Consider the following 16208-nt stretch of genomic DNA (forward strand, 5'->3'; position numbering starts at 1 on the left):
CAGTTCCGAGTTGCAAGTCGAACAAACGGCGGAAAATTCCGTTTTGCCACGCCTACACCATTTAAATTTTTGCTCCCATTCTTTACGATAACGCTGTTTATAAAGTGACCTGTCCGGCGAAGTCTTTCATTTTTTCTTCATCACAATCAGCTAAGACCAAAACTACTACTTAAATCACGTATGAAGTTTGTAAACAAATGCCGCACCTAAAACATTGTACTAATGGCAAAAAATACCAATGTTTACTGACGCCATGACACTTCTTAGCGTTTAACTCAACAAACAAAAAACATTTCCCCCGAAACCATAGATATTGTACTTCATGAAACGATATGTGGGAGTATATGTTTTTGGTTTGTGGTTAAACGATTGGAAGTTCCATGGCGCTACACCTAATGTGAATGTTAGCTTTACTGTTGGATGCTTGTATGGTTTGACAACTTCAAATAGGTAGTTGAATGTAAATATTTACACGAACGAAATTCAAATATGAAAATATCGGCGAAGCGTCGTAAATATCCGTGAATGTCGCCGTTTATCCGTTAGTCCGTTTTAAGCTTCAAATATCCGTGAAAACGGATAAAATCCGTGAAAACGGCAGGCCTGCAATAGTATACCAAAATGGCTTATATTTAATTTTGGGTGTTTGTCTATGGATTTCTTTGATACAAATACCTATGGTTAAAATTATTTTGAAATTTGGTACTGAAACTGTTAGAATTTTTGGCACAAGAAATTAATATCCTTACTTTGTAAGGACATCAAACTAAGGCACAAACAAACAATATGTCAGACATAAATACTCTATCAAAGGTCAAATATAATAAGACGACTGGCTGGGAGCAGCTACTTCATAATGCTTACTGTATAATATAACATATAATATGTGAGTATAACATATAATAAATTAGTATTGAACATATAAAAATTATAATGATAAAAAATATATACCAACACCAGTTGTACCTGATTATTAGAGTTGTGAAAATATTAAGTATACCATACATGGTGACAGTTTCTCCCTTTCATTTATTATCAGTACCTACTGAAGAGTTCTTTAAAAAAATTTTTTTAATCCCAAGTGGTCACAAAACAGTACTTATTAGTTCAAGGTACAGCATTTTTGAAGACTACAGTACTTGGAATTTGTTTTATTTACAAACAAACAATGGCATGGCACAGTGTTGCAACAGTGTATTGTTTTGATTTGCCAGATAATTAACTATGGCATCTGTTGAGCCAGGTAAGTGGTAATACAGCAGATAGTCTTTAAAATTTAAGTAACTGTAGTATTTACTAACAGTGATAAAATACAAAACCCACTTGACAACATTAAAATTAACAGAGATCGTTTTCAAAGCAGACATGAACTTGAGCACCAAAGAGAGCATTTTACATGTGCGAAAATATATAATGTCGATAGTGTAAAGATGACCAATTTACATAATTCAATCAAAAAAGTGAAAATTTTTGTATGATAGATGAAGTTCTTTTGTACTCTAAAATCAGAGAGAGAAATCTAAGCAGGTATTTGGTAGGTATGTTTGAAGATCGTTCTTTCAATTTGAATTAAAGTCGTAGATTGTGGTGTCCCGGGACTACTTGAGTCCAGACAGTCTACAAAAGCTTCAACAAGTGACGAGATAATGCTATAACATAAAGTTCTGTTACTTTAAATTTATAGAACTGTAATTTAATGCGGGGAGGATTAAGAGAATTAAAATAAATGAAAAGATCAAGACACATTATGTTTCAAATCATTCAGTAAATTATATTTTATCATTTTCTTTATATGTTTGTTCAAGATAGAAACCACTGACATTCACTGTAACAAGTGCTTTAAAGCAGCACTATAAAATAATTATTTATAATTCTTACAAAGACCTGATCCTTAAGGATGCATGTAATCATTACGTTAATCAAAATTAAGTACATGAATTAAATTCATAAAGTAAATACAAATGTTACATATAGAATCGTTAAACCAAAACTGAATATTAAAGTTTGATTTCATAGAATAAAATACATATATTATGTATACTGCTGATTACCAGTTATTCCATGGACTACATACATAAATTTTATTACTACCAATTGGGGATCTAACACATACAAGAAATGCGTGACACACAAACATAAGTTACTACTGGCAAAATCAATATTATAGAATCCTACAAATTATGATGTAACTCATGGTCAACAATAATCGTACCGCAACACGTAAATTACAAATCAGATATTCCAAGAAGACATTAGGAGTAAATCAAGCAACTTAATTTCTTTTGTAAAAAGATAATAAATTTAAGAGATTAAATTGTTAAGTATATTTTAGAACAGGGTTGCCGCTTTTATGGATTTTATCCGTTTTCACGGATATTTTGGAGTTACACCGTATTAATGGATAAGCACTTCGAATCATGGATATTTTAATTGACGAACGCACAAACATAAATATTTACTTACTGCTCCCGCTCCACTTCATAATAGATAACATGTCATCAAGAGACACTTCACTTTGCTACGTCGTTTCAGTTTTTCTATGATGACAATTCACGCTCTACCTGTTATGTCTGGAATATTTTTTTTATTTAACAGATGAAACTATACAGTGCATCGTAATATATATGACAGTTGTTTTAGACACCATGTTCTGTTTCTCTCTTCTGCGCGATGGTGCGTTCGTGCGTGTAACGGAACACGCCAAGTAATATTTGTGCAAAGTGATATCTGTGACTGTGTTTTTACAGTCTGTGTTGTTATACCATGCAATCACGATTTCTATGATGGATTGACGGAGTGTTTACAGTTTGTTGTAAATTTTAAAGTAATCGTTACATACAAAAAATTCGGCTTGCATCTTTGTGGAGATTGTAATTGAAAGAAATGGAAAGAAAATGCAAGGCATCTCCAGATGGAACGCTGTATAAACAACGATATAAACGTGAGTGGGAAGTAGAATTAAAGTGGCTGAAACCCGGTAAAACGGTCGCTGTTGTTTCGAAATGCCAATGTTGAATGCATTGTTGCACTGCCACAACAGGACCAAAAATTTGGGGCTAGAATTCAAACCCACTGATGAACTGAGAAACAAATCTACGAACCTGAAGAAGTGAAGCAGTTGGAGTTTCAGGCAAGAAATCCCTGCAAATACAGTAGAACCCGTTTATAGTGAACCCACCTATAATGAATTCCCGTTTATTGTGAATTTCCGTCTCAGTCCCGGAAAAATGATTTGAGGTTATGTATTAATTTATTGGATATAGCGCACAACTTTTGTCAATGTTGATACGTTTTCCCGTGTACCACGAACAAATTTTGCCGACATAATGCACATTTATCTCAAACATTTTCATATAATTAAAAGTTTTTTCACAAAACGTCTCTTCTGGATCACATTGAAGTTTTTCTCAGCAATACGCTACTCGATTGTCCACTGTTCATATTATAAACAAGTCGTATTCGAGTGGCCTCGGTAGGCTACGTGTAGCCAAAAATGGTGATCAGTTTGGTGAAAATAAAAAATAGTTTTCCCTGCATAGTTAAAGAATGGGCGAACACGTGTACATTTATTATGTTATCAAAATTATAAATAAATTACCGCCACACAATTACGTATGTACATTATAGCAGCAAATTCAATATTTTTACGTCTCATTTTTATCGTTCACGTTTCGGACATTCTGATCAGATAAGGTTCGCAAGACTACCACTAGATAGAACTCTGTGGACTAAATTTTTCCATAGAAAGTAAGAAAATTTCGTTCCAGCTTTAGCAACTGCGATACTAAATGATACGTAGTGATCTTTGATGCGCCAGACTCGTTATTTTTTGTTTATTTACTTTTGACGGTAAAAAGAATATTGTGTTATTAAGCTGCAAATGTGCTTCAATAAGAAATACGTACATAAAAAAGGTGAAAAACGCGTTAAAAAACGTAAGGCAATATCTGTGCGAGATAAACTGGACATTATTGAAAAGGGAGACTCCAACCCCACTGTCCCGCACGTGTTAATAGCAAAGGAACTGGGAATTGCAACATCCACATTAAGTACAATATTAAACAAGCTGAACAATCTTTTTTCTCAAGCTGTGATAACGTCATGAGTATTAAATGCCCGAAAAAAGGATAATACGCCGATTTCCAAGAACCATTAGGTAATAGAAAGTGTAGTTCATTAAAAATATTATCTGCATTTGCTCATAAAACTGTTGCTTTGAGTATTTTCATTCGTTCTTTTCATGGCTTAGGCCTATGTGTAGTTAAGATTTTGCTTTTGAGTATGTATTGCCAATATAAAAGTTTTCCCAGATATAAAGTTTCCCCTCTATAGTGAACATATAAACTACTCCCTTCAGATTCGTTATAACAGGGTTCTACTGTACGTCATAGTCTGTGTATATATTTTTAAAGTGCTTTTTGTGAGAACCTCATACTGGTACTTAACTCTTTACATGTAAACTTATCAGTTTTTTTATCTACATTCATTATTATTATTTTAAAGAAGGCCTATGCAACTGGAATAAAGGAAAAGCTGATTTTTGAAGAAATATACTTATAATACTTTGTTTTCTCCTGTGTCTTAGCTGTAAAAATAATGTTGGCACGAATGAAAAACCTGTTTACAGAAATTTTCTTCTTACAGGATTTTACAGGATTTTTTATGGTCTAATACAGGATTTTATAACCATTCTTGGTGGCATCCCTGTTTTAGAACATAGCTAATTTTAAATCTGAGGAGCTCAATTTTCTGCAAAATGATTTTAAAAGTTAGTTTTAAAGTATCCAAATATTTCTCAAAGTTTTCTTAATTTTACAATCACATCACAATATTTTTAAATACTTCAGTCATTTACTTCGAATCTTCAGTTATATATGACATATGTACTCACAATACATATTATGAACATGTTTTGCTAGTAAATTATAAGTTTGCAAAACTACTACTACCACTGAAGAATAAGCAACGGCGGGTGCTTAACAGTGTATCTAGGGTCAGACTGAAGTAATGCGAAAGCGGTTTACGGTCTGACCCCCTTTCCACAGGAAGGGCAGTAGGAGGTTGTTTTTTAGTGGGTAAAAATCCCACGCTACCAACATTATATTCCATTTTTCATCTTTGTTGGTGTCTTTTTGAATATTTTTCAACCTCTATTAAAAAAAATTTAAAAAAAACTACTACTACATATTGACATATTTTATGTGTTCATATATATTACTTCTACCCCTTTCTTAGCTTCAGAAAGGAGTTAAACTTTTTTGGTCTCTTAACTCATCTCTCTAGGATGGCATTTCTTCTCTCTCGCTGCATTTTATTGCAATTGAGCAATTCGTGCTGCATGCAGCAAGGGATTTATGATTTTAACTGCTTGAAATCCTGCATTTATCACCAGGTCATACCTTTGTCTTGCAGCACCATACAATAGGCTAACTTTTTCCACATTCGAAATAATTTTTTGGTTTTATTCTGCAGTACAGCCTCCAGTCTTTGATGAGACAAATCAAAGCACAGTAAACTCCCGAACCTATCGATGCCCGGATAATTGAAATCCTGTAAACATCGGGAAGTGAAGTCTTTGTGTAGTGTGTCTCAGCTTATTGGGATGTAAACAACACAGGAATGTGTTGCCATGAAGTTTGTATGTTATTGAAAATTCTCCACTAATTTGGTGTTGTGTTATGAAATAGAAAGAAAAAGGAACTCTTGAATTCGGTACATAGAAGTTAAAAAATTACTACAAACGAACCTCCTTGTTTTGACACTCCTCTTTCTTAGGGGCTCGCCTCGACAAGCGCTTGGTGCTGCGCCGAACTGTGGTACTGCCACTGCTGCAGCCACTCACGGCCTTGCGACTCAGCTTAATCCTCACTTTCATCGACTCTGCTTCATCGGACTGCACTTCTTCATCTACATCACCTTCCACTATAAAAAGAAATCAAATTTACATTTTAGGTTGTCATAACATTAATAAAGTGCATGCATTATAATTTAAACTTATTGAAACACACATATTATGTGACTTTATTTAATTATTATTTTGCTAGCCAAAGAAGAGAATTATTTCTATTTAATTTTATTGTACGGCCAAAATATGAAGCAATTTGTGAATTTTTCTGTTATTTGACAGAAATTGAGTATTAATAATTTAACTAGCTTTAGATGTCTTGTTGATTTTGAGATCTTTAGAGACCACTGAGAGGTGAAATTATACACGAAGCAACAATGGAATGTTTTGGTGGTTGAAACAGGTGAACCTGTTCCATTTATACTCTCACAAAAACTCTTCTGGAAAGCAAGCTCGGATCACCATGGTGGGCTACAAGTGATCTGACTTTTCAGCCACAGTGATCCTCTTGTCATTAATAAGCCAAGTTACTTTACTTGATGATGATTATGATCATAGCCCAAACATTGTTTACCTTTGTAAATGATATTAAAATAAAACCAGTTTAGCAAAATCCTGCTTAAACATATTACCCACTGCTTAAATAACTGACACACATATGTGGTTCAAATATCTCCCCACTTTTTAACCACAAAAAGTATCACTTGAAAAATTACTTTTTTATTGGATTATAATATAAAATCACCTAGTAAATCTTTAATGACACATAAAATAAAGCTGAAACTTTCCAATAAGCTCACATTATCATACTACAAATGCTATTAGAGTTAGTTTGCCACTAGCACAAGAAATATTCATCAGACTAAATAATTACATATAAAATTATTTTATTTGAATGATTTCAAAACTGGTTTACAAATTGAGAAAGCTCTGTTTTTAAAATTACCGTTTGTTCTGAATATGCTTATCACCCAACATATGTTACTGATTAATGTTTTTTATTGAGCTCTATCACAATCATTCAGTATAAGTACAGTGAAACTTATTTATACTTTCCAAGAGACCAACAGAAAAAGTGAAAATTGAGAAAAGCATCACATACTTATGCAGCTTCAGTATTTCAAGCATTTAAAATAAAACATTTTTGATATTTTAACATTTTAAAGTTACTCTTTGAGTTACCTATTGGTAGCAACCCCAAAACATGATACAGAAATATTTGCAAAAATGATTAAATTAAGAGGTTTAAGTTTCTTTTGCAAAATTTCAACAATTTTGTGAGAACAAGTCTGGCGTGAAATATACTATTTCCACCAGATGATCAATGCAAATTTCTGAAAATATCACATGGTACATCATAGATTAATAACAGAGAACAAAGGAAACACATTTTCAATACTTAAGTACATTAATATTTCTAAAGTTGTATTTTTTATACTAAGGCCCCAACTGATGGTATTAATGAATGGCAAAAAAGGTAGACGTTGCTCTTTGTGCTGTTCATACAACTCAAAAGTTATACATCTTATATGTTCATATTTTTGCTTATTAAGAGATAATGCAGGACAGCATTGTTTACTAGAGAAGCTATCACACATTCTATATTTGTACCTGGTTTTACATTACTTTTGTATTTCGTGATATGAAACTAAGACTTATGTAGTTTTTCAAGAGCAGAAAAACTTTATTTCCCAGAAAACATCGAAACACGTGTGAAAAATAATACGGGGTCAACCTATCTTCTCATTTGTTTAAACTTTGTATTTTAATAATTTTATAGTTTATGTCATAAAATAATTGTTAATGGCATGAGAAGACATATTACAATGTGTTTTATGTATTTTTAGCCCCAACCCTTTGTTTACATTTAATTCAGTTGTTTTTACAAAATCTAGAAATGTACACATTGTGTAAGTTCAGCAGTGTTTATTCTATATAACACGAGTTGGTATACTGTTTTATTTAGTATCTACTATGTGTCTCCATGATTTAATAGTAAATTATCTGAGTTATTTGGATGAATTCAATGAAGGATATAGATGAAAATATGTAAATTTTTGGGGATGGTTTCGGGAACAAAACTATTTTTACAAAATAAAAAATTCTCAAGTTTTAATGCATATTCTATAGAATACCAATTTTAAAGAATTAAAAGGCAAAAATGAACTCGTGTTACAACATTTTGGAACTCTTTTTTTAATGTCAAACATATGAAAAAATATATATTATTCTCATAATATAAAATATTATTCCTAGGTCTAAACTATATAATGAGGCAAATACAAAGTGTAAACAAACAAGAAGAAAAATTAACTTAAATATTTTTCACTTTTTCAGCCATTTCCTGATTAAGAATGTTTTTTTTCTTGAATTAAAAAATAATACTAAGGCATGTTAAATGTCCAGTCACTTACTTAAAAAAAGAGAGGTTGGTATAAGACCAGAGGTAAAATATGTAATGGCATACTTTATAAACAAAAAAACAAAGCTGTCCATTTTGAATAAATAATCAAAGTCATGAAGATACAAGATGCACAGTACAAAAAGCAATGTATTACACTTGTCCCTTAAATTGACACAATTGACTGGCGCTGTAGCGAAAAAAATTTACATCCACAATACAGTAGAACCCTGTTGTAATGATTTTCAAAGGGGTAAAAGTACGAAGAAAAAACATAAGCATGAAACACAAATTTAGCACTTGAACTTTTAACCAATGGATTCATCAAGCTATGTAAACAATTTTCTTGATAAAAAATTTCCAATTGATCAGTTTTCAGAAGAGGTTAGGAACAACTAAATTTCAATGGCCGACAAAACTAATCATTAATTTAAAGTCCTATCCCTGCTACGGTCAGATATGCTTCTCTCTCATGTTTTGTTACATGTTTGATGTCACTGTGTAGTACCATTCATAAACTTTATACCCAAACCTTGTTGTTAGTAAAAAATGCTCTTTGACTCTGAATTCTGCTATTGTTGTGTTAACCTGAAAGTTTATCACTGCAAAAGGACTCATCTCTTGTCTGGCCTTCCGCATGCCAAAGATGATGTGGTGGAGCTACGAACTCCCAAAAACCTGCCATCCACTTAGGAAATTTAGGGATATTATGTATAAAAGTAAGTTATGAATAAAATATCCCAGAAAGTTCATAGTCATTCCCCTTTCTTAAGGAGGTTATTTTTTTCTTGAAAGCAGTGTTATTTTTCACACAATTTGCAGCAAAAAGTGAGGTTTTTATTTATGCAAACTTTTATTTGACAGAATTTAATTTAAAAAATTAAACCATAAACAAATGTTCATAAATAATTTCACAGAAATTCCATTTTGTAATTTTTTTTATCTTACTACATTTAAAACTCAAGGTGCAGAATAATTCAAATTGTAAGTGTTGATTTTAGTCATCAAAAGACAGCATAGTGAACTGTTCAACAATGCTTTCTTTCAGGTTCTGCCTTCTGTCTGTGATGACTAAGCTGTAGTGACTAAGTAACCGTTCACTGACAACATTGTTTGTAGGTCTACAAACTGCACTCAGGACTGATAATGCAAACTGATTGTAATTTATAGACAGAGAAGTCAGCACTTTCAACATATCTATGTGCTTTTCTGCCTTGCATATCTCTTGCAAATCTTCTTTAAAGGACTTCGTAACCTTTGAAAAAAAGTTCAATGTTCTCAAAATTAGAGCTGTGCCGATCCGTATCGGCAGGTACCGATATTGCCGATATTTTGGTGTATCGGATCGTATTCAGGATCCACCAAAACGAGAAAAAACTTGCTGATACGGTACTGTATGTTTTTGTCCAGATATTGTTATTGTTGAATTGTTTTACTTAATTATTTCGAGGATTTGTAATAAACTTTACCATAATTATTGCACAAATAGGAATGTAATAATTATTTAAAATTAGGTTTCATAATTAACTTCGCAACACGGTATAAGTTTCCCCGAATTACGTTTCCCTTTTCTTGTCATGTTTATCGTGCAACATAAAATGGCGATGTCTCGCAGTCCGTACACAAAGACCGGGCGCGGTAATAAAAACCGTAAATATACATTTAAGATGTGTACAAAATACAAAATGCTTTAGCAGTTTTCTTAAAACATGTCTGTTTAGCTAACTTATCCCCAAAAATAAATTTTCGCCAAAGCCAACTAATACGCAGTTTTATTTCTGTTTACGTTACATACAACAGGTCTGCCGGCAGTAGTTTGAGAAGTTAGCGAGAGATGGGTCTCCCGTCGCTACATTAGGTAGTTTTTACGTTTCAATGCAGATGGCTCTCAAAGCGTAATCGATTGACCAAATTTCGATTTTCTTTTAGTGTACCGCTTGAATACAATACGGCAACGAAACTGCCCAAAATTATTATTTATTGTGACGCCTGTAACTTTCCGAGATACTTCGGCTTTACTATCAAAATATAAACAAATGCAGTAATTAATACATCCTTGAATTTTTTTACTACTTTTTTTATTCCAGTTATGCTAAAAGTCGGCAATTAACACACATGGTTATTTTTCTGTTTGAGTGGTGTTGAGTCAGTACATTTTAATGGCTGAATAAAAAAAAAATATTCTTGAGAATACCATGTCATTCGTTTGGAAATACTTTACAGTTTTAGAAGACGATAATTCCAAAGTTAAATGTACAATTTGTGGTGTTATAAGATCAAGCAGGGCCGCTAAGAGAATTTGTGAGCCCCTGGGCAGCTGGGGTAGTAGGCCCCCTTCCTTTTTTTTGCATACCACTACTACTTACTACGTATAGGCCTACCATAAATATATATGGTATCGTAAAATTGCATCCTTCATTTGAACATACATAACGATTTCCTAGTTACGCAAAAAAAAAAAAAAAAAAGAGAGAGCATTTGCATGTATTATCTCAGTGCACTTTTACATTGTTAATCCTATCAAAATACAAATAATAATTAATTTTGATGTATGTATTGCTAAAAAAATCTTAAATGGTACCTAATCAGAAATTGCACTATTATATGAGTGTTTAAAATACATAAGTATAATTTATTCTGAATATAAATATTATTAAAATAATTTAAAGTAATAATAAATTTATTACTTTGAAAATATCAAACACATTGAACCACATTCATTACATTGAAAAATTTGTAATACATATTAATAATTTATACAAATTAATTTAATACCCTTAATTTGATGCAAAATCATAAATGACATGCATTTTAAATAACAATGATATATACTTTACATCCAACTAAAACATAATTAAAATGTCATATACTATATAAAAATGTCTAAATTTAATAACACTTCAAAATGTTTTACAACAGAATAGTCATTACTTCATATTGAATCACTACATTCAGAATAATCATACACTGTAGTATATTATTTAAAATTTTAAACATATAATGCATTTTAAAATATGCTACTCAATCAGGGTATCCAGCAAACCAGGATAGAAAAATTCCCTGACTTTTCCAGGTTTTCCAGACAAAAATGAAAATTTTTCCAGAAAAATTTAGATTGATATCTTTCAGAGATTTCTTAAATGAAAGTAAAAAATCATTTGCAGTTTGTGACCCAGAAATGCAGAGTATTAATATCGTGTCGCAACAGCTTCCTTTTCCTTGTCCCAAAATCTGACGTAAATATCCATTTGCTGCATTTGAGCAACTTTGTTTAAACTATCATCAAAAGCAAGAACAATATGATGACAGTCAACAACATTTTTTAACATTTCCTTTTGGAAGTAAGTAGCAAGGCCTGACACAATTGTGTATGCTAATTTGATTTTCTGTAATTGCATTCCTGCAGCTATTTCACTATCTGGACACATTATTTTGAATAAATATACACTATTGGCAGCAGACCTAAGCGAAGAATGCTGCATAATGGCATTCAAACACCACAAAATTTCTGATTTTGTAACACTGTCTTTCCTGAAATATTGTTCAACACCTCGAGAACTCACAGACTGGGATCTACTAGGCAAATCACTATTAAGTGACAAAGAGCTTTGAGATGATTTGACGTTACCTGACGAATGAAGTTGTTCATTAGAGGCTTGTCCATCAGCAACTTGTTCATCGAATTTGCTTATGGTAACTTTAGACACAGCAGTAACCGATTTGAAAAAAATACCAACTGACTTGGAAGAATTCACTGCATTATTTGCACGTTGGTGTTTTTGGCCTTTCATGTGGCTTGAAAGAGCTTGTTCGCCCATATTACTGAAGGAAACGACAGTCTTGCATAATTTACAAAAAAAAATTAAATTTATCGTCCGGCACTTTCGCGCACCAACTAAATGCTGGGTCAAGTAGCCATGTCGGATTGAACGATGTTTTCTTGAATTTAGACATTATTCACCAAAATTCTAGAGGCCTAGTCGCAGCTCCAGTAAAATATAGCAGAAAGACCGCGAAAGATTCGCAATAAACAATGCTACATTTTATAACTTCCTAAGATCACAGCACTAAAATTCGTAAGTATTTTGGCTATGATTAGAGTACAAAAATTTCCAAAATAATATTTGTATCTTTCAAAGAAAATTATGTTTGGCAATCTGAGAGAACTGACGAAACGTGTAAACAAACGGAAGAAACTGCAGGCGCCGGTGGTTGGTTCGGCCAGCTTCGGTAACTACACTCGAGAACCGCCAAAAGTATGGTATGTTGTAACCCAAAATATGGTACAGTAGCAATATATTAGGCAGACTAACTATGAACACTAGCTTACAAGTTTACAATCTATGGTATTATCTGCCCCCTTCCTAATGTTGCGTGCGGTATTATCATCAAAATACGGTATGCATGTCATACGTACGGTAGGTATTTATAGACTTCATGAAAGCAGCACGCTTGTATGTCGCAAGTCCAGATACGTAAAGGAAAACATTAGTTTAAATATGATTTGATTTGTAAAATAGTAAAACTAAAGAATGTATTCTGTAAAACTTTGAGAAAAACCCTTCATGATAAGCGAGTGTTTAGTGGTTTTGGTGATTTCCAGAACTTTCACAATTTTCCCTGACTTATCCCTGACTTTTCCCTGACCACCAAAATTCCCTGACTTTTTCAGGTTTCTCAGGTTTTCCAGGTCGCCGGACACCCTGTCAATAATATTGATTTACAAACAATTAAATAGTTCAGAATAGTGGTGCACCGATATGACTTTACCGATTACCGATTCGATTACGATTATGAGAGCAATAATCGGCAGATACCGATTCAGTTACCGATTATAATGAAGAAATTTTTTTAAGTGTAATAATGCACACAAAAATTTTTATTCCCATGTGAATTTAATAACAAGATAAGGTAAAGTCGCGAATACAGTTATAGGTAATAACAGTATAAAAATATATAAAATACACTATTAAGTCATTGCAAAGTGTAAATTAAATTAACTTCTATTTATATTTGTTATTGTAAACAACTTTAACTACAGTCTAATAATTGTAATTTACAATGTGTAAGTTTTTGTTGCGGAAAACTAGCATTATTATTGACTATGACATAAGGTTGCATCAAGAAATTACCGTTTAACAATGTAAACATGCTGCTTTATTTTGTTCACTTGAGTTTATAGAAAAATGTTTCCACACTTCACTTTTTTTCTCCCTACTCGCCATCTCACAATAATTATATGAAAATGACTAAAAACCAATACTAGCACATGTGATTTTATTTATGTTGACTGAATATATAAAATTATAAATACTTTTTCACTTATCACGTCATACAAATAACAAACGGATAATGTTACCAAAGACGCCCATAACGAGTTTGTAAAACGCAGTGATAAAAACTAGAAGGTATCGGGACCACGATTTTGAACCGCTACTACGACTCGAAAAGATCGATTGTCATAGAATCCACTGCAACTGTTTGTGGTATTTTGATTGCGTGCCATATATTTTACGTCTCTGGCTATAGGTAATGTACAAGGCCACTAAACAAAAGACGAATCGTAAATAAACGTGTAGGAAAAATGTCTATTTTACTGTTCGAGGCAATGAGATTTATTAAACTTAACGAAATATCTGTAATTATATGACGGGGTTAGATGAATTTTGTAATATATACAAATATTACCGTATTTCATCCTAAAATGTGTAACAAAATATTACACGGTAAAAACCTACTTAATTACGCCGGGACGTAAATAATCGGCAAAGTAATCGTTAAGATAATCGCCGATTACGATTAATCGGTAAGTACCCATAATCGCCGATTACGATTCATCGGTATCCGCATCGGTGCACCACTAGTTCAGAAGTAATCACAACAAATCTGTTTTCCGTGCCTTTTTCAAAGCAAAATTGTTAATTACATCGTCGTGGTTCAATGACCGAGCGAGATCAGGCTCTAAGGCAAGCAAGGTGAACCCACTAATCCTTTCCTGAGACATGGTTCAGCGATGTACATTTTTTATTTCCTTCATTTTTCTGAAGGACCTTTCGGCTTCGGCAACTGTCACAGTAATTGTGCAGAACACTCGAACAGCGATACACATGTTGGAAATAAACTATCCAATTTTAATCTCCGTAGTGTGTTTAAAAGCTGGATTGGTTTCAACTGGTTTGGACCGATATTTTAAACATGAATTGATTTGAGATGTTTCATTTCATCAGATATCTCCATGACACCCCCTCCAGCCAGGGCCCATCACCGCATTCTTTACTTCAGAAGGGGGAGTCTAAATGAAATTGACTCCAAGTGGAGGGATGTACGGGACCAAGCAAACCTATTGTGCTCATACCTGGCGTTCCCATTTCTGATACTACGTATGTTATTGGTTATCGACTGTATTTTTAGGAACACACAAAAACAAATATATATTGTACAAGATGATTTAACAGCAGGGGAAAAATGTTTTTCCAGCCATTTATTATCCACTTCCCAGCCGGGCGCTCGGGCCCCTAAGGCTACCGGGCCCCTGGGCATTTGCCCCTTTTGCCCCCCCCCCCCCCCCCCTCTCGGCGGCCCTGAGATCAAGAGGTAAGTTGTAAGCATTCATTTGCCTAATGGAGGGGGGGGGGGGGGGGGAAACAGACATTAATCACACAACAAATTTGCAACTCCTGTTATATTTTACATTTTCATTTCATTTTGATACAGGTGTAAGTAAAAATTGAAGGTTGGAGGTATGTATGTATATCATTTTTATAATAATAAAAATTTTAGCTATTGAAACATTCACAAAAATGTCACAAAAATGTAAAAATAAGTACACACAAATATTAAATTTTTTTTATATTGTATCGGTCCGGGATTGGCCGATATTAAAAATTAATATTGGCATATCGGTAGATCGGTGTATCGGCAAAATTTGTAGATTGGCACAGCTCTACTCAAAATGATGGAGTTTGGGAATAGTTTTCATAAGTAAAATAACATGTTCCGACTTCTTTGGGGTGAAACACTTATTTAAATTCCTGGATACAGATGCAGAGGGGTCATTGTATAACATCATTACCAATAGAATAATTTTTCTTGGTGTTCACATGTTTGTTATTTTTTATGTGCTTTGCAATTTAATCTTTTCTTTCAAACATAACTCGGCAGTTGCAGAATTTTCACATTAGTGTAATGGCATCGGCTGTATAAAAAAAATGGGTGCGTGTACATATGTACGCATGTGAGAAGTTATACTTCTTTGGCATCATTAAAAAATAGTTTTTAATTGCATGCAAATAATTAATTACAATAAAATAATAAAAGGGCTGGAAAAAGATAGTCAGCACAGTCAATAAAGTTCAGTTTAAATTTGAAAAATTAAATAAATAAAATTTAGAGAATAATAAATATGACATAATTTGTACTAAATATTATAAGATTCTTAATTTTAAATATTTATTATTGATTATTTAATATTTTAAAAGAAAATAAATTTAATAATAAATTCAAAAATAATTTAAATGTATTCATTTTTTAAATATTTATTATTTTTTAAATTTAATATTCACTTTTCATTTTTATCAAAAAGTGTTCATTAAATTTGTTTTTTTATTTTTATAAATATTTATTATTTAGTCAATTTAATAATAAATATTAAAAATTAATTTTTTAATTTGATGTTCAATTTTAATTTTTATCACAAATTTTTTATTAAATTTATTTCTTTATTTTGTAAATATTAAATAACCAATAATAAATATTTAACATTAATAATTTAATAATATTTAGTATTAATTATATGAAATAATATTTTAATTTTTATCAATAAATAATACATACAGATAGTTAACCTCAATTATATTGGAGCACTTGAAAAAGTATATAAGCACAATTTTTTTACTAATATTTACAAATAGTAAATAATATTAATCAAAATATTCCATTTAAATCACTACTGAATATAATTTA

General features: G+C 32.2%; 1 protein-coding gene across 2 annotated transcripts in view; it reads right to left on the bottom strand.

Moving 5' to 3' along the window:
• LOC134529717 (ATP-dependent helicase brm-like) overlaps positions 1-16208 on the bottom strand; it is a 127073-nt gene that overhangs the window by 2610 nt on the left and 108255 nt on the right. For both annotated transcript variants that reach the window (XM_063364090.1, XM_063364089.1), the window contains exon 26: positions 5747-5922. In XM_063364090.1, coding sequence (XP_063220160.1) covers positions 5747-5922 — 176 coding nt within the window. The remainder of the gene's footprint in view (positions 1-5746; positions 5923-16208) is intronic.

The sequence above is a fragment of the Bacillus rossius genome, chromosome 2 (assembly GCF_032445375.1).
Source record: "Bacillus rossius redtenbacheri isolate Brsri chromosome 2, Brsri_v3, whole genome shotgun sequence".
NCBI classification, from domain to species: domain Eukaryota; kingdom Metazoa; phylum Arthropoda; class Insecta; order Phasmatodea; family Bacillidae; genus Bacillus; species Bacillus rossius.